Source organism: Thamnophis elegans, chromosome 2 (genome assembly GCF_009769535.1).
Source record: "Thamnophis elegans isolate rThaEle1 chromosome 2, rThaEle1.pri, whole genome shotgun sequence".
Classification (NCBI taxonomy): Eukaryota; Metazoa; Chordata; class Lepidosauria; order Squamata; family Colubridae; genus Thamnophis; species Thamnophis elegans.
The window spans coordinates 20,135,249-20,154,169 of NC_045542.1; the positions used below are offsets into that span (position 1 = coordinate 20,135,249).

The 18,921-nt window shown below is 41.7% G+C and overlaps 1 protein-coding gene across 1 annotated transcript in view; it reads left to right on the forward strand.

Moving 5' to 3' along the window:
* RARG (retinoic acid receptor gamma) overlaps window positions 1–18,921 on the forward strand; it is a 51,714-nt gene that overhangs the window by 14,910 nt on the left and 17,883 nt on the right. Inside the window, exons 2-3 of the mRNA XM_032210212.1 lie at window positions 14,368–14,516; window positions 15,964–16,105. Of these exons, the coding sequence (XP_032066103.1) occupies window positions 14,368–14,516; window positions 15,964–16,105 (291 nt within the window). The remainder of the gene's footprint in view (window positions 1–14,367; window positions 14,517–15,963; window positions 16,106–18,921) is intronic.

Genomic DNA, 18,921 nt, shown 5'->3' on the forward strand with positions numbered 1-18,921 from the left:
CTCTCTCACACACACACACACACACACACACAATACATAGCAATTGAACTCCACCAGGGAAATTGTTATGTCTGCGGAATTATTTCTGGTACTTTGTAAAGTCCCACATCCTTGATTATTTTATTTCATTGTTACAGTTTATCCTCTTTCTTTAGAAAACACAAAGCCGCTAACATGGAGCTCCTTGTGATTTCCCATCTGTGTCCTCATCTGGACTTCATTTCTGTGTTTGCAGGCCAATATTCTGTTTCTTTCTTAGCCAATCTTTCATAACACAAGCGAGGAACTCTTCCACTTCTATTGTCTGAAGGAACGTGAAGGAGCAGCCTCACTGAAACTGGCAGACCCATATTGGATAAAGGCCTGCTGAGGACTTTTTGCAGAATGGGGAGTGGGGGGCAGGATGTAAATGAGCTTATGAAGAAAAATAGGTCACGAATCAAAGCATAAAAGTATTGTTATAAGTGTGGATTTAAATAGTTGTCGTATATTAGACAATCTTAAGTGCAGGCAAAGGATCCCATAGGATTATAATTTGTGTGTGTGTGAGAGAGAGGGGGGGGGGGAAATATTTAGGTCGGCTCATGCCAGCTGTTTTTTTTCCTGCAAGCGGCTAATGTGCTTTTTTGTTCTGTGAAGTTTTCTTATTTAGGGGTCTTGACGGAATTTTGTGCTGGGGGCACTAGTCCGTAATTAAAAGATGTTAATGTTTTCTGAATGGCTGGGACCAATGCTTCAAAGAACATGGTTCCAGCAAGTGTGTTGACAGGAAATGATAGGGTGGTATGCCTCACCATAATCAGATCTATTCACAAATAAGCCCTTCACTTTGTCTTATAGGACTCTTGACTGCAGTTCTTATTTCTGAGTAATTTTTGATTATGGGTTCCAGGGCTACAAATGCTTAACAAGCAGTATAGAGAGTATGATAGCAGAGGAATACATTGTGCTGGATACCTTGCTCACTTGCCTCATAGGCATCGCTTGCTAGATTGCATGCTCAGAGGGGAGAATTGGTTATTTAGTGCTGTTTACACTAGGTAAAATGAAGAGAAGCAAAGTTTTTAATGCAGTTTCTTCTCCCCTTACGCAGTTTGGCTTGAAATCAACCCCAGAAGCAGATTTGATCAGATTCAATTGGTTTCCATTCTGAGGTGGTGTTCAGCAGGTTCTGACCAGTTCTGGAGAACCAGTAGCGTAAATTTTGAGTAGTTTGCAGTTATTAAAATTAGTAACACAGTTATTAAGTGAATCGTTTTCCCCCATTGACTTTGCTTGTCGGAAGTTTGCAAAACGTGATCATGTGACCCTGGGACACAGCAACTGTCATAAATGTGAGTTGGTTGTCAAGCATCCGAATGTAAATCACCTCACCATGGTCATAAGTGTGAAAAAGTCATAAGTCGGTTTTTTTTCAGTACCGTTGTAACTTCAAACTGAACGGTTGAACTGTTGTAAATGAATCATGTGGTCATTAAGCGAATTTGGCATCCCCCTATTGACTTTGCTTTTTGGAAGCTCCCTGGGAAGGTCACATGAACGGTGATCACATGACCTTGGGACAATGCAACTGTCACAAATGCATGCCAGTTGCCAAGTACCAAAATTTTGATCAGGTGACCTTGGAGATGCTGTAATGGTCATAAGCATGAAAACTAGTCATAAGTAACTTTTTTCAGTGCTGTCATCACTTCAAATAGTCACTAAACGAATGGTAGTAACTGTAAGTTGAGGACTGCCTGTATACAGAGATTGTCATTTTAATAAAAATATATGTAGATGACAGTTCCTTCATTTTCCCAACCATTTGTCTTCGTTAAAAAAGAAAAAGAAAAAGAAAAAGAAAAAGAAAAAGAAAAAGAAAAACATAGAATCTCAACTTATTGGGGGTTCTTCGTTGTGAATAATCCTCAATAATCCTGACCAATATTTCTTCCATATAGACTTTTTATTATTTTAAAGATCTGCTCTGCTCACATAAGGAGAGATCAGCAGCGCAGAAAATCTCACTTTGACAATACAGAATATCTTCATTTTCAGGTTGCCCCAATATTTAACAATTCATCCCTAAAGGCCAATCCACCTAGTGGTATCATTTATCTTCTTGAAGCAGAGATCTTTGTTTTCTTCTAAAAGCAGAATGGGGACAATAAAGCAGAGTATCGACCCTATATCTCTTAGGCGTTTTATTGACATTGTGAGCACAAAAACTGCAGAAAAGTATTACTTTTTTTGCCTAATCTTAACAGCATTATTTTATTCCTGTATTGTAGATCTATCCATCTCATGTTATTCCTTTGTACCGTACATGTTTGTGTACTGGTACACCTACTTTACCTATTTTATATTCTCCTTAGTGATATTATGAAAAGAACCTTTGATGTCTTAGTTTAAAGAACTTGAGGAGTTAGGACTGCAGATTATCCTGAGTGATGACAGAGAAAGCCTACCGGGTATGTGTGTGATCTTGCATTCCTTCTCTCTTATTCATCTTTTTTTTTAAATTCTCACCCCTTTTCCACATACATCCTTGTCTTCTTGGGCTGCTTACAGGTAAATAAAGGCTTCCACTGTGATCTAATCACCTGGCTGGGCCCCCTTTTGTCTGCCTATATCTTCTCTGGCCCTGGGGAGTCAGTCATGCTCTGCTGGAGCCAAGGGAAAAACCTCCCTTACCTCTGTTGCCTTATCTCAAAGAAGAGGATAATGCAGAGGGTTAAAATCCAAGAGCTTTTAATTGTCCTTTCTTCTGTGATGCTGATGAGAGAACTCCATGGGGAGACTGGGATTTCCAGTTGGGAGAGAGTAGAAGGGCTAAGCAGGAATTCAGCAGAGGGAAAACCTACCCTCTTCTGCCAGAAGAGGGTTTTGGAGAGAAGAGGGATAATGTTTGAATAAAAATCCAAACTGGGAGAATAACTAGAGAGAATCCTAACTGATATCTAAACAACCGAGCAGTGCCATTTTGAAAGCACCTTGAAAGCATATCTGAATTTGCTGGGGCTCCCATATGTCAGGCTTCGATGCCTTTTTATGACACCAGCCCTTTTTAAATGCCTAGTAGCCTGAGTTCCAGGTATTTAGAGTACTTTGCAGGCTGCAAAACTACCTGAACATCCAAGTTAACTGAGCTCTTAACGCTAATCTTCATAGAGGAAGCAAGTGTTTGCTTTTCAGCCCAGGAAAGATATTGTTAATGCCAGGAGTTCACTGGCTAGCTGATCGAGACAGACGTCCCCTATTGCCCCCTTCTTTGTCTTTTAAAGTTTTGATTTTTGTCCTTAGACAGGGGGTCCAATCTGTTTGGTTTAATTACATTTTTGCTGGCAGTTCTTCAAATCTTAACCTCTTTTTGTTTGTTCCATACTAACATAGCGGCATCTATGAATGCAGATATTTCTTAGGTGGTCCTATCTCTTGATCTATATCTGTCTTTCTGTCCCACATTTAATCAATTCTTTTTTTAAAAAAAACCTCCCCAGCTCTCTTATTCTGTTAGTTTTGTTCTGTTATCGTTCTGGTTTAGATTCAATTCAGTATTTATGCCGATACAATATTGGGAAGAAATATTATATTTAAGGATATCAGTGTAATCCTGAATTATGTTCCTAAAACATACAATTTTTCATCACAGGACGTTTTGGCTAGGATAAGTGAGCATTTGAAAAGAAGAGGACTAGTTTGTAGCTTTTTTTAAATTGACGAAGGTACCAGAGAGATTCTTAAAATCTGAAAATGGTGGGTAACTGCCACTTAATTGTTTGTTTGCAAAAAGGCCAATCTGTTCAGAAGCAAAAAAAAGTTAAGTTGGGATTGATAGATTCCTGGAAGGTTGGAGTGAGTAGCAAGGAACATCCTACAAGTTTGCCTTCTGGTGTTGTGTGACTTGCCATGCCCATCATGCCAACTAGAGAACAGGGAGCCATTTTGTGTGAAGGGCCTTGGCGTGCTCTCAAAACCCCACGTGCACACAATGATTGAGTACCCCTTGCCAAACATAAAAGCCCTTTGTGTCTATAGAAAATTACTCCTGAGTATGGAAGTGGAAGGGTGGGGGGACCAGCATACAATAAATGTATGTAGTCTATTGCTGAGGTAGATTCTTTTCCTGCCCCCTTCATTCTTATCACCCTTTCCACTCTTACTGCATTACTTGCTATGAACTAGATGAAAGCCAGAGATTTGTATGCTTAATGCCTTGGAGTCAACCTCTTTTAAAGATAAGTTAACCATTCTTACAAATCCTAACTCAACGCCCTCATCAAAGTCTGAGGGCATTTGAACTTTTCGTGTTCTATAACCCACCTTCAAGCTTGCCCTAGGCCCGTGATGGCGAACCTATGGCACGCGTGCCCAAAGTGGTACATGGAGCCATGTCACCTCGCATGCGTGGCATTGCCCTTTCCTCTTCTGGGTTTCTGGTGTGCATGCACACGCGACGATCAGCTGGCCTTCATGTGTGTGTGTGTCAATGCCGGAAAGTGGAAGAGCTGGTCTTCCATTTTCCAGCATGAGCATGTGATGCTGATTATCATGCACATGTGTGCCAGTAACTAGAAGACTACCTGGCTAAAGTGTATGTGCGCACCAGAAACTGGAAGTTCATTTTTCAGCATGCGCCTGCCCCCTGGGCAGCCCCTCTTCCGTGTTGTGGCTCCAACAAGCGAGTGCGCTCCCTTTTCGGCACCCGGTGCTGAAAAGGTTCGCCATCACTGTCCTAGCCAATCTCTGGCCCTTCAGAAGTTGGCCTCCATCTTTCCTTAGCTGTAGCTAGTATCCACAATGGTTAGGCACGATGGGAACTAGAGTGTAGCATTTTTCTGCTGAGATACTGGTTTCCCAACATTCTTCCAGCAGTTTGGCAATATTTTTAGCTAATTCTCCAGATCCAGAGAATTGTTTCCGAAGATCCACTACAATTTGCTCTGGCAATGGAGCCAAGCAGGACAATACTGGGACTCAGTATTGTCAGATCCAGGAGAGTGAACATTTCCCCAGCTGTATGAAGTCAAGAGTTCCCTGAAGAGGCATCACTTGGAAACAGTTTCTTAGAAAATGTACTTTGCTAAGGCTTCTAGCATCATTCACAATCCGAGTCACTGCATGAGAGCTTCTTAGTTCTCTTATGGGGAAAAGCAATCATGCAATAAAGGAAAGGGCTTTTTGGAAGAAGCAAGGAAGCTCTGGGGGCTAAAGTTCAGTATGTTCCTTTCCTTCCCTCTGTGTGCAATTTTTAAATGGATATTCTATATGGAGATAGGAGAAATCATTAAGCTCCTTTCAAGTACTCTCTTAATACCATCACCACTATCACCACAAATACGATCAGGCATTGAATACTAACTTATGCTTTATCTTGCTGTGTTATAGCAAGTGGTTTTATTTGAGGTTTTCCTGTAGCAAATGCGTTAATGTTATCAACAGCTGTGTATTCGCAAACTGATGTAGCTCTGCTGTGGCTCTTGAAAATGTACATGAAGTCTTCATATTTTAGGGCTATGGCTACGACGATGATTAACAATGGTTTGTTCAGTTAACTCAATCACTCAGTTCTGTGAAGCTCATTAAACATAAACTCAATACACAGGCTGGCTAGTTTGTGGTTCAGTATATGTTGCGAACAGGCTTTTGTTTGCTGTAGAAAGCTGGCACGATAATGCTGTGTTTCCCAAAAATAAGACAGGTTCTTATTTTCTTTTGACCCCCGAAATAAGCCCCTTTTTCAGGGAGGTCTTAGTATTTTTGAGGTGCAGGAGGAGGCAAGCGTGGTCACCTCATGGCTGCTGCTATGTTGCAATATTTTTGGGGAGGGCTTATTTTCAGGGGAGGGCTTATTTTAGTGCATGAGCTCAAAAGCCCGATTGGGCTTATTATCCAATGAGGTCTTCTTTTCAGGGAAACAGGGTAGCAGATCAATGGCCTACCTACAGTGAAGAGTTGCTTTGATTTAACTTTATCATTTTGACTGAAAAATGCTGAATTCTGTGAAAGGAAAATTGACACATTAGTGAAAGTGCAACTGATGTGCAAGGAGTCCCATACAAGTCATTGCCTAGGTACGGTGCAACAGGGCCGGGCGTCCACCACATGAACACGCGCAGCACGCACGCACATGTGTGCAACACACACATACATACTTAACGCCCACAAAGCTCCAGCTGCTCAGAGGCATATGCTCCGTGCGTATGCACGGAAGCCCCGAACAGCTCAATTACAGGTAAGGAGCACGGGCGGGTAGGCAGGCCCTCTGGAGCACTGTACCGGAACGGTACCTGGTGCTCCCAGCAGGCACTGGTAGAGCCATACCGGAGCGTACCTATAAGCATATCCATCTGTGTCTTAGATCAGTCTAGCATATGCATGAAATAAGTCTGTATAATTAATGCTACATAACTGAATGCCTGTCCATTTCCTTTAGTCTTATTTTGTAGCAGTTCTTTTCCAAGATCTTGATAAGATTATAGGTTAAGAGTTAACCTGAAACCTACAACATGCATTGCATATATTCTGTTATTGAATGTGTGGGCATTGCTCTGCTTCCAGTTTTGGAGAGAAAGTATCTATTAATACTAGTCCTCACTTAACAACCATAATTGTGATCAGCAATTTGCTAAGTGCGGGCCATACTCGTTAAGGGAAAAATTGTGATTACAGTGGACTTACAATGTCACTTCCCATTTTTTTCTTACGCGAGACATCGCTGTCATTAAGCGAAACATCATATAAGCACAACTTTCAATTTTACTTCTACCTTCTCCATTAATACTGCTTGTTTCAAAATGGTTAGCTAGCAAATGGTGATCACTGTGCTACATGATGCTAGGGTGGATACAATTGCAAGGATTGATTGTAAATCTGATTTTTTTACACCATCCTAATGTCAAATGGTTGCTAAATGAGGAAGTCGGTATGCAAGGACTACCTGTAATGTATTTAGTCATGATGGGTCAGCTTTAAGTGCCTAAAATATATCTGTAATATAAGCACGTGTTTTATTCCATACTGTGGTTTAGTTGTTACTTGCATTGCAACATAGAAAGAACTTGTTTTATCTAAGTGACTAGATAAAACTTATTGGTTGAAAGAAGAGTTGTTTAATCAGGAGCTACTGCCACTCTTGATCAGCTGTTAGGAGTTCACAGTAAGCAGCTGGTTGGTACAGTCCCCTATCATCACCAAAAAGCTGATCAGGGCAAGTGCTGACAAGTACTAAAATATGTAACATCCTTGGAAAATAACAGTCCTGAAATATCAGCCTGGTTACGCAAGAAAGGAGAATGTGTAAAAACTCTAACACATAGGCTGTTTTCACAAAACGTGTTGAATCAGGAATCCTGGTTTACAGACTGCTTTGGTGAAGGACAAACTAAAGAAATGCCTAGTCTTGTCATCCTATAGGAATTAACAGGATAATAGAATAACAGAGCTGGAAGGGACCTTGGAAGTCTTCTGGCCCAGTGGTCTCCAACCTTGGCAACTTTAAGACCTTGGCTGCCCAATCTCTTCTTAAAAACCTCCAGTGCTAGTGGCCAGAACCTCCGGAGCCAAGTCGTTCCACTGGTTAATAGTAGTGAATGTATGTTATTAATTAAAATGCATTACATTAAATTATGTTAAACTGTAATTAATAATTAATAGGTTATAAGGTGCTCTTTGTTTTGAATTAGTATTTTAAATGAAGACAGAAATTATGAATTGTTAACCCTGGTTTATGTCTTAAAGTGTTGTACAAAGTCAGCCTTAGGCTGACATTTCAGATGTCCCTGGGGCTACACCCCTCTTCCATTATCAACAAAATGTAATCTGTGGTAAATTTTCAGCAAGGAATACACCCACACTTATATCAATGGAGTCATACACTTAATCTGATTCTGTACTACTGATAGCAGAGATCTTAACGCAAAAAAAGTACGTCAATGCATTCTGCATGTACTGTGTGCTTTCTCCTTCTCTCTCTTCCTTGACTAGGTTGTTTTAGTATAGCAATAGCAATAGCAGTAGACTTATATACCGCTTCATAGGGCTTTCAGCCCTCTCTAAGCGGTTTACAGAGAGTCAGCATATTGCCCCCAACAATCCGGGTCCTCATTTTACCCACCTCGGAAGGATGGAAGGCTGAGTCAACCCTGAGCCGGTGAGATTTGAACCGCTGAACTGCTGATCTAGCAGTAGCCTGCAGTGCTGCATTTAACCACTGCACCACCTCGGCTCTTCTAGTATGATTGTAAGGAAGAAAAAACACTGTCGGTTATATTGATGCTAAATCATGATGCAGTTTCTTTGAGTTTAGCATTGCTTTTTGCACCAGATTCAGCCACTATGGTTTGTAGCCAATCGTGGCTTATTTAATAAGTTATATATATTTAATATTGTGCAATTGCCATCCATATGCCCAGTCACCTTGTATGAAAAAAGAAAACTGTTTCTAATTTGATAGAGGAGTAGGAAGATACGAGAATTGCAGTGTTCACTACTTGTAAAATATATCATCTAAGTGCTATTGCTATTATTCTTTTCCAGGATTAATATTGTGGAAAGAAAATTCCATCACATTTTGTGTCAGAATAGGCCAGTGGTCAATTTTTTTAACCTATTTCCTCACTTTTATTTGCTTAGGAATAATATGTGAGGAAGTTTTAAAAAAATCATTTGTACATGTATGAAAATACATTCTTTATTTCAGTAAACAGCATTGATATTCAGGATGTTTGTTAATCAATTAGCCATTTTCTGAGTTTCTGAAATTGCACTGGGTATTATCTAGCACCATGATGGCGAACCTTGGCACACGTGCCAGAAGTGGCATGCACAGCCCTCTCAATGGGCACGTGCAGTGTCGCCAGCTGCTCTTCCGGTTCCATTGCAACCAGCTGGCCAGTGGGCACGCATGTGATGGAGCCCGGAAGAATACCTGGCCCCCACGTTCATGCGCACCGGCCCGCTGTTGTCTTCCAGGTTCTGGCGCTCCAGTGTGCGTGTGTGCCAGTTCCAATACTTGGTACTGAAAAGGTTAACCATCACTGATCTAGCATCTTCATCACAGCTAGAAATTGTTTTTTCTTTTTAAAGAGGAATGCTGTGATCAGTACCAGGCTGCATGCATTGTTTTCTGTAGAAATATTTACAAAGAATCCTCAGCAAATCAGGTTAAGTGGGAAAATCCTGGCAGAACAATTACCTGTCCACAGGTTGCAAGACCTGAATGGTTTACTGTGCATTTATGAATTTGAAAGAGAAAATGCACATAGTAAACGAATTTTAAATGCTGAATATTGAAGGAACTGGTTGTTTGGCAAAAACCTGACTTTGTTTATTTTAGGATCACTGTAAGCCCAAGAGATATACTTGTTGCTTGGACTTTGTATACGCTCATTATCTATTGTAGTGGAGTGTCTGTGAAGGGCTATTTTCCTTTTGCAAATATTGTTTGGGCCGGAGCCAGGATTGGGTGAGATTGCTGATAGCAGGAAGGTAAAACTCTGGATAAGAAGGATTTGGGTTTCCTTTCATTGCTGACCTGTTTTTAACAGCCTGCCTGCTCATTTTGTAACCAAGTATTCCCCACACAGTCCTATCCCACTCAGGTCACCTGGCAGCCCCTAATTCTATTTCTTGAAAAATGCCAATGTTTTGGTTCAGTATTTCTTAACATGAATGATCAGGATTGATCTCTGGTTTTCAAACACACCCTCTGTAATTCAATACAGGCAATATTTGATTTACAATTGAGCCCAAACATTTCTGTTCTTAAGTGAGACACTTGTTAAGTGGGTTTTGCCCCATTTTATGACCTTTCTTGCAGCAGTTGTTAAGTGAATCGTGGCAGGTGTTAAATTAGTAGCTCAGTTGTTAAATGAATCTGGTTTCCCCACTGACTATGCTTATCAGAAGGTTGCAAAAGATGAGAGCAATAGCACTTAGACTTATATACCGTTTCACAGTGCTTTACAGCCCTCTCTAAGCGGTTTACAGAGTCAGCCTATTGCCTCCAACAATCTGGGTCCTCATTTTACCCACCTCAGAAGAATGGAAGGCTGAATCAACCTTGAGCTGATGAGATTTGAACTGCCAAATTGCAGGCAGCTGGCAGGCAGCAGAAGTAGCCTGCAGTACTGCACTCTAACCACTGTGCCACCATGGCTCATGATCATATGTGCCCAGGATAATGCAACCATCATAAATATGAGCCATTTGCCAAGCATGTGGATTTTAATCACGTGACCGTGGAGATGCTGCAATGGTCATAAGTGTGAAAATGGTCATAAGTCACTTTTTCAGTGCTATTCTATCTTCAAACAACCACTAAATGAACTGTTTTAAATCCAGGACTACCCATACTCTTTTTCCAAAACTGAATAGAGCTGTATATTCTGTAACAAGGCGCCTTGCCTGTTTGTCCAGATAAACAAACACCTGTCCATCTTTCCCCAACCAGGTGCCCTCCAGTTACACTGTGACTACAGTTCACGGAGTTCTCATTTGTAAATTCAGAATCCTGACATATCTGGGGCCTATGAGATTGAGGAAGATTGGTCCAGTGACCGCTCAAAGTGACGGCAGCCCTGAAAAAGTGACATTCCGTATAACCATTTTTCACACTTACGACCGCTGCAGCATCCTCATGGTTCTATGATCAACATTCAGATGCTTGGCAATTAAACTCACGTTTATGACGGTTGCAATATCCTGGGGTCATTTTGCAACCTTCTGACAAGCAAAGTCAACGGGGAATCCAGATTCACTTAACAACTGTGGCAAGAAAGGTTGCACAATGGGGCAAAAAAAAATTTCACTTAACAAAATGTCTCACTTAGCAACAGAAATTTTGGGCTCCATTAGAGCTGTAAATCGAGGACTATCTGTAGCCAAGAAGCTGAAAACCGGTGGATTGAAGAGTTATGCAAAATTGCATAGAAAAGGAGGAGGAATGCAGTTAATATTTAACGGAGAACCTCCATTAATCAAAGGCTTGTAATTGGGGAAGTATGTATTGTTTTTATAAATACAGTAGTTTTATATTACCCTTAATTCATATTTGGCAAGAGGAAAGGGCACCAACATCCAGGAGGCAGGAAACCACTTTTTGTGCAGGACTTTGAAAGGAAATAGATTAGTTGAGATTTTTTTTAAAAAAACCGCCAGCCAAATCAGATACCCTTCCCATGAACTGGGCTTCAGCTTCCATCCATCCAGATTTGGAGGGTTCCGGGCTGAGAAAGGCTGTTTCTCCCCTGTCTCGTCTTTTGGGACAGGCTTACTCTTTTCTTCCCCCCCCCCCACACCCAAGGAAAGGGATTATGTTACAAGGCTCTGGTAACAATTCCAACCTGTTTGTCCTGGAATGTGGCATTTAGGGCCTTGACACAGGAAATTCAGTCTCTGTTGAAAGCTAGAATTGCAAACAGTTTTATGCTTTGCCTGGGTTGGGGGTGGTATGGGGGGGGGGATGCAGGTGGAAAAATGCAGTTTGGGCTAAAAGAGCTCTGTCCAGGCGTCGTGGGTCACGAGGAGGGCAAGAGGCATGGACTTTTTAGGGGTAAAAATCTTTGAACATCTGTTTTATCCCAGGGAACCTCATCGTACAGAAGTAATGTGAGTTAGGCTTTTCATTCTAATAAAGATGACCCAAACTCGAACCAGCTCTTTGCATCTGCTATCCCACTCCTCCTAAGTCTGGACAAATCATTTAACCCCCCCAGTATTGGTGGATTTCTCCCTGAAATGTATTTATGCTCTCCTGTCCTAAAATGCTGAAAGTAGTCCAGGAATATTGAAATTCCAGACTGTCTTCAACCTTGATGTGGCCTTTAGCAAGTGATATTAATTCATCTTCACTTTTCTCATCTGTACATTGAAATGAGAACAGCCTGAACTCCAAAAAAACATGCACTCAACTGCCGTTGGGTTTCTGCGTGAAGCAAAAAAAAAAAAAAAGGCACACAATTGGGTCAATGTCAGTTTAGTGTAATGTGTGAACTCAACCATTTGATTTGAAATCCATGGCTTATGACTTAATAGGCAGGAGAAAATACTTTTCAATACTTTTCCCTGTGAAGTATTAGAGGAAATTAAATGGGATAGACCGAAATGTGGGGAGAGGTGTTTTGTGAATTATTCAGACTGGGTTTTTTTAAAATTTCTTTTATTAAAATAGCTATATTAAGCTAACTAGAGGGCTGAGCAGCCTACTTTGAGATACAAATCAACTGATACAATTGCTATGGCCATTTGCAGACTCAATTCTACAACTGACTGCATGTTCTCATTACCCAAGCAGCCAGGTATCATACAACAAATTAGGCTAAAAGAAAATGAGCACTCACAGGTGACACACGTATTGCCTTCAACTCTTGAAGATAGAATAGCAGAGATGAAATTTCCTATATAATTGTGGGGTATTATAGATAGTCCTACGATCACAATTGAGCCCAGCTTTTTGTTGCTAAGCGAGACACATGTTAATTTTGCCCCATTTTATTATCTTTCTAGCCACAATTGTTAAGTCATTTACGTTGTTAAGTTAGTAACACGGTTGTTAAATGAAAACCACCTTACTTGAAACAGCTTATATCCTCCAATGTTACCTTAACAGTTCTTAGGTCCTTGGTTAGGACTCGAGCTGTTGAGCTACCAACCAGCCCCAAAGGCTGTGAATATTATTATTATCACAATTGCATCACAGCGGCCAGTTGTTTCGCTGGATTTGGCATTGATTACTAGTCGGGCCCCAGCCAGGGGCCTAGGACGTCATAACATATTTTCGTAATATGCCTACGGAACCAAGCAGTGTGACTTTTTGCATTTGACTGATGGTGATTTTGTCAATTTTAACTGTTTTAAATGTAATTCCAGTGCTTTTGGAATAGCACCCAGTGTGCCGATTACCACTGGAATTACCACTGCTGGTTTGTGCCATAATATTTGAATTTCAATTTTTAAATCCTGGTATTTCGCGATTTTTTCATGTTCCTTCTCGTCAATCCTGCTATCACCGAGAAGGAACATGAAAAAATCGTGAAATACCAGGATTTAAAAATTGAAATTCAATGATTATGGCTCATCATCATCATCATTATTATTATTATTTCTATTTTCAATTTACTTCCTAATTATTTCAAGCATCAAATTGTGTTTTGGGGCAGTAGCTGAGCCTTCGGTTGACATTTTCATGAAAGAATCCACCTTGACTTTAGAACATCTGCCAGCTCAAATGTTTAGTCAGAGTTTGATAACATTTATAGGTAAATGTTGGACTTTGTTAGCCAACACATCCAGATAGATTTAAGAAGAGCATCCCTTTTGTCACAGGGTCCTATTAATGAAGGTGGTCCTTGACTTATGACTACAACTGAGCCCAAAGTTTATGTTGATAAGTGAGATATTATTAAGTGAGTTTTGCCCCATTTTACGACCTGTCCAGCCTCAGTTGTTAAGTGAATCACTGTAGCTGATAAGTTAGTAACCCGGTTGTTAAGTGAATCTGGCTTCCCCGTTGACTTTGCTTGTCAGAAGGTCGCAAAAGGGGATCACAAGATTTTGGGACACAGCAAAGGTCATAAATATGAATCAGCTGCAAAGCATCTGGATTTTGATCACATGATCATGGGGATGCTGCAAAGATCGTAACTGCAAAAAACGGTCATAAGTCACTTTTTTCAGTGCCCTTGTAACTTTGAATGGTCACTAAATGAACTGCTGTAAGTCGAAGACTTTCTGCACTCATCTTTTCCTACATCTCCATACTCTCTGGCCAAACAGAGACAGATGCAACTCTATGCTACGGGCTAAAAGAATGAGAAGAGACTATAACATTACATCTTGACTGTAACATTACATCTTCCCAGTTTAATTCTTCTATTCTCTTTCATTGTCCTTTTATGTTCCCTTTAAGTTTTGGACTAGGACAGTGTTGGCTAACCTTTTTCTAAAGGTGTGTCAAAATTGTGCACACCAGGAAAGCCTCCGGAGCCTGGGGAGGGCAAAAAAACAGTTCAATGGCCCAACCGGAGGTTTGGGAACTTCCTATTTTTCGCCCTTCCCAGGCTCTGGAGGCTTTGCTGAAGCCCGGGGAGGGGAAAAAATGGCCTCCCCCAGCCCTCTGGAAGGCTGAAAATCAGCTGGCTGGTGCACACATGTATGCCAGAGTTGAGGGTTGCCGTGCCAGCAAATATGGCTCCATATGCCACCTGTGGCACACATGCCGTAGGTTCCCCATCACGGGACTAGGAGGTTTGATTTTTATCTATTATTCTAATTAGGAAAAAATTTAAAAAAAATACTTTGTCACTTATTTGTGCTCTCTTTCTGACACACACCCATAGAAAATCTAAATCTATCTCTCATATCTTCTTGTTTCCTCTCCAACAGCGGTGGAGACCCAGAGTACCAGTTCTGAGGAGATGGTGCCCAGCTCTCCTTCTCCACCCCCACCCCCAAGGGTCTACAAGCCTTGTTTTGTCTGCAATGACAAGTCCTCTGGCTACCATTATGGGGTCAGCTCCTGCGAGGGCTGCAAGGTAAGCAAAGGGGAGGTCTTGGGCCGCCATCTTCTCTCCAGTTTCTGAGGTGGAGGGTTGCATTTCCCAAATGCCTCCACAGTACACATCCTGAGTTCAGGCAGGCATCATGACTCCTGCCTCTGTTCAGCTAGGAGGGTGTGGTTGGCTACTTCACCCAGACCTCCTTCCTCTGGCAAGGAATGTTACAGCAGGGAATTCCAAGTTGCCGCGTGCCAACACCCAAAGCAGATTATGCAAGCAAGAAGAAATGTACAAAAACAAGCAAATGTATACTGATTTGCATCCTTCAGTCCACTGGTGGAATCCGAAGTTTGTTTGCTGCAAGAAAATTCCACCTACGTTTTCAGCACAGAAATCTACAAGGCCTTTGAATAATATCAGAGAGCTGAGCTATTGAAGGCCACCCAGATTTCCTGACCAGCCAAGGGTTTCCGAGGTCAGTAGCTGGATTGTAAGGGTGCACTTAACATATCTGCATAATTCCAGGCAGAAACTGGATGTCTTCCCAGATGTGTTAGATTTCACTTTGGAGTATTGGCACTATTTTTGCTTTTTCTTTTCTTTTTTTGATACCTTCAAATTAGTGCTGACTCCTGGCAATTGCTTGGCCTAGTCCTGCAATTTTCTTGGCGAGATTTCAGAGGTGGTTTGTCCCTTGCCACATTCCCAGAGCTGAGAGAGTGACTGGCCCAAAGTCACTCAGCTGGCTTTGTGCCTAAGGTGGAACTAGAATTCACCATCTCCCTGTTTCTATTCTGATACTTTAACCACTACATCACATTGGTAGTCTAGTACTGGCACTGGAACAAGATAATTATATTTGTCTTCTTCTTGTTGGAACAGTTTGCACCGATCAGTTTCCAAGTGTAGTCTCTAGGATCCTAATAATTTAAGGAAAGGTAAAGGTTCTCCTCACACATATGTGCTAGTCATTACCAACTCTAGGGGGCGATGCTCATCTCCATTTCAAAGCCAATGCTGTCCAAAGACGTCTCCGTGGTCATGTGGCCTGCATGACTAAACACTGAAGGCACACGGAACGCTTTTATCTTCCCACCAAAGTGGTCTCTATTTTTCTACTTGCATTTTTACATGCTTTCCAACTGCTAGGTTGGCAGAAGCAGAAGACAAGTAATGGGAGCTCACTCTGTTACTCGGCACTAAGGAACTGCTGACCTTTCTGATTGACAAGCTCAGCATCTTAGCCACTGAGCCACCGCGTCCCTTGTATCCTAATAATTAGCATCTCTAATATTCTGTAATATTATTTCAGTAATATTTGGTAATGCTTCTCTAAAACAGGCTGTGTAGCATGATCATCCCAGTACTGCAGATAGATCCAAAGGAAGTAGCAAAATTTTCCGGGCACCGAACCAGTAGTAATGCCGGCAGGAACCTACCCCTGCTCCTGCTCACTTGTAACTCTTCTCTCTATGACTTTTAGGGCTTCTTTCGCCGAAGTATTCAGAAAAACATGGTCTACACCTGCCACCGAGACAAGAACTGTCAGATTAACAAAGTGACTCGCAACCGCTGCCAGTATTGTCGCCTACAGAAGTGCTTTGAGGTTGGCATGTCCAAAGAAGGTGAGTCCTCCCTTGAGAGTTTGAATGGCAAATTCCTTTTACAGGATCTTGTAACTTCCATAACTGTAAAACACGAAATCTCAATATTTGTAGAGACTACAAAGAACCAGCCAGTTTGGGGAAGGCTGGTTTATAACTTCTTGGGGTTGGTACAAAGCTAATGCCAAAGGGATTACCCCTGTTAAATATTGCTGAGGTGCACACAATGTAGGTGTAAACTGTAAAACATCCTGAGAGTGAGACATTGCAAGGTTAACAGCAAGCAACTACCCTGGAAATATATAGCTAAAGATGGGCTCCAACATCCAAGTCCGAAAGCTTGGAAAACAAAAGCTCTCATCCCAGTGACCAACCCAGATTGGATCCTGCAACATGTATATTCACCTTCCTTCTTTATAAAGCTGCTGTATGTTTCTACTTGTGAAAGAAATGGCTTTTGAAAGGGGGAAATCTAAAAGCTTAAAGGGAAGCAGCAGGAACATGTCTATGCTTAAGAGTCAAACAGGGCATAGAAGAGACCAAGATAGCAATAGCAATAACATTTAGACATATATAAAGTGTCACAGTGCTTTACAGCCCTCTCTAAGCAGTTTACAGAGTCAACCTATTGTCCCCAACAATCTGTGTCCTCATTTTACCGACCTTGGAACGGTGGAAGACTGAGGTCAACCTTGAGCCAGTCAGAATCGAACTGCTGAACTGTTGGCAGCTGGCAGTCAGCAGAAGTAGCCTGCAATACTGTATTCTAACCACTGCACCATCACAGCTCTATAGATAGGAAAATAAAAAGTTAAACTGCTGCTGTTCCTCAGACTAGTGGTATTTTCAGTTCCAACATTCATTTTCCTTCCTATAGAGCCATGGTGATGCAGCGGTTAGAATGCAGTACTGCAGGCTACCAGCAGTTCAAGTCTCACCAGGCCCAAGGTTGACTCAGCCTTCCATCCTTCCGTGGTCGGTAAAATGAGGACCCAGATTGTTGGGGGCAAGATGCTGACTCTGTAAACTGCTTAGAGAGGGCTGTGAAGCACTGTGACGCGGTATATAAGTCTTAAGTGCTATTGCTACCATGACTATCCAGAAGCCAGTTGGAAAGTTCCAGATTGGAAGACCATAAATTATAGCAAAGGAGACTGGGATGGATCAACAAAGAAAAAAATGCAGGGAGGATGTGGATTTTTAGAGCAGAGTTTCTCAACCTTGGTGACATTAAGGCGTGTGAACTTCAACTCCCAGAATTCTCCAGCCACCATGCTATTACTATGCATTATTTGACCTGGCCACATGTCTCCTTTGGAAACCTAAAGTATGGGTTAGTCCTTGATCTATGACCACAGTTGAGCCCCAAATTTCTATTGCTAAATGAAAGAGTTGTTGTTAAGTGAGTTTTGCCCCATTATATGACTTTTCTTGCCATAGTTGTTGAGCGAATCACCGCACTTGTTAAGTCAGTAATAGGGTTGTTAAGTGAATCTGGGGGAATGCAACCGTCATATATGAGTCAGTTGCCAAGCCTGTGAATTTTGATCACGTGACCACGCAGAAGCTGCAACAGTCATAAGTGCGAAAAATGGTTATAAGTCAGGGTTTTTCAGTACTGCTGTAACTTCAAACCATCACTAAATTTACTGTTGTCACTTGAAGATTCTCTGTATAGGGACTATACTTACTTAATTGCCTCATATGTCCCTTTTGTAGATATTTCATAAATATTCATTTAAATGTTTATTGATAGTGGCTGAGCAGATATTTTTATGTTGCTTCAGGACATAGACAAACTATTTAACACAATATGACAGACACAAGCGTGTCCAACAGCAAAACATATCTATGTGCACACATATATAGATGTAATTAGAGGTGCACATTGATTCCATATATTCCAAGCCCTAAAATCACATTATTTTAAAGAACATTTTGTGTATCTGATTCTCCTGCAGGTTGCCCAAAATGCATAGGAGGATATCCAATTTTTATGCTGATTAGCAAAAGCCATGTTGGTGCGATCCGGTCATAGACGCACCTAAGAGAATTCACAGAAATCTTTCCCAGGGATCTTTGGTTCCTCCTGGGCAGCCATCTGCTTTTTGTATCTGGTTCTCCATAAAGTATTTTTCTTCTATGGCGCTGCTTTCAGATGGATTTCCCCTTGAACAAAAGCGCTGTAAACTGAAAAGACACATGTGGATTTTCAGAAACAATCCTCTATGATGGCAATTTTCCCCCTTCTGGGTGTGTGGGAGGAGCTAAGAAAGCAACAACAACTCATATTGATATTTCCTAATGGGTAGGGAGCAAGGAATGGGTGTGAGGGAAATAATGTCCTCCCCCCCCCAAAAAAAAACCCATGGAGGAGCCACAAACAAACCAGCATCCCTTGGAGGCTGAATCAGAGTGCTCTGCTGCCCCTTTAAGAGGGCTGTCAAACACCCGGCCCTTTCAGAGACAGAGTGCCTCTCAGCGGCTGTTGCTTTTACTTCCAACTGCTTAGGCACGTCTTTGCCCTGGCCTTAGTCAGGACTCACATTAATCACTGCCTCTTTAAGAGCCCCTAATTAGGAATGTCTAGGTCTCAAAACCTGGCGATTTATTTCCGAGAGCCTGTCACTTTAAAGGGAGAAGGGGGGGGAGGAAGAGAGAGAGAGAGAGAGAGAGAGAGAGAGAGAGAGAGAGAGAGAGGATGGGGCCAGGGGAGTGTGGTGTCAAGGGTGGGGGAAACTATGAAGAAGAATGTTATCCCGATGGGTTGTCACTGCAAAGACAGGAAACGGATGGCCGAAGGGATCTGCGCCAGCCCAGGCCTTTTCCCCTTTCCC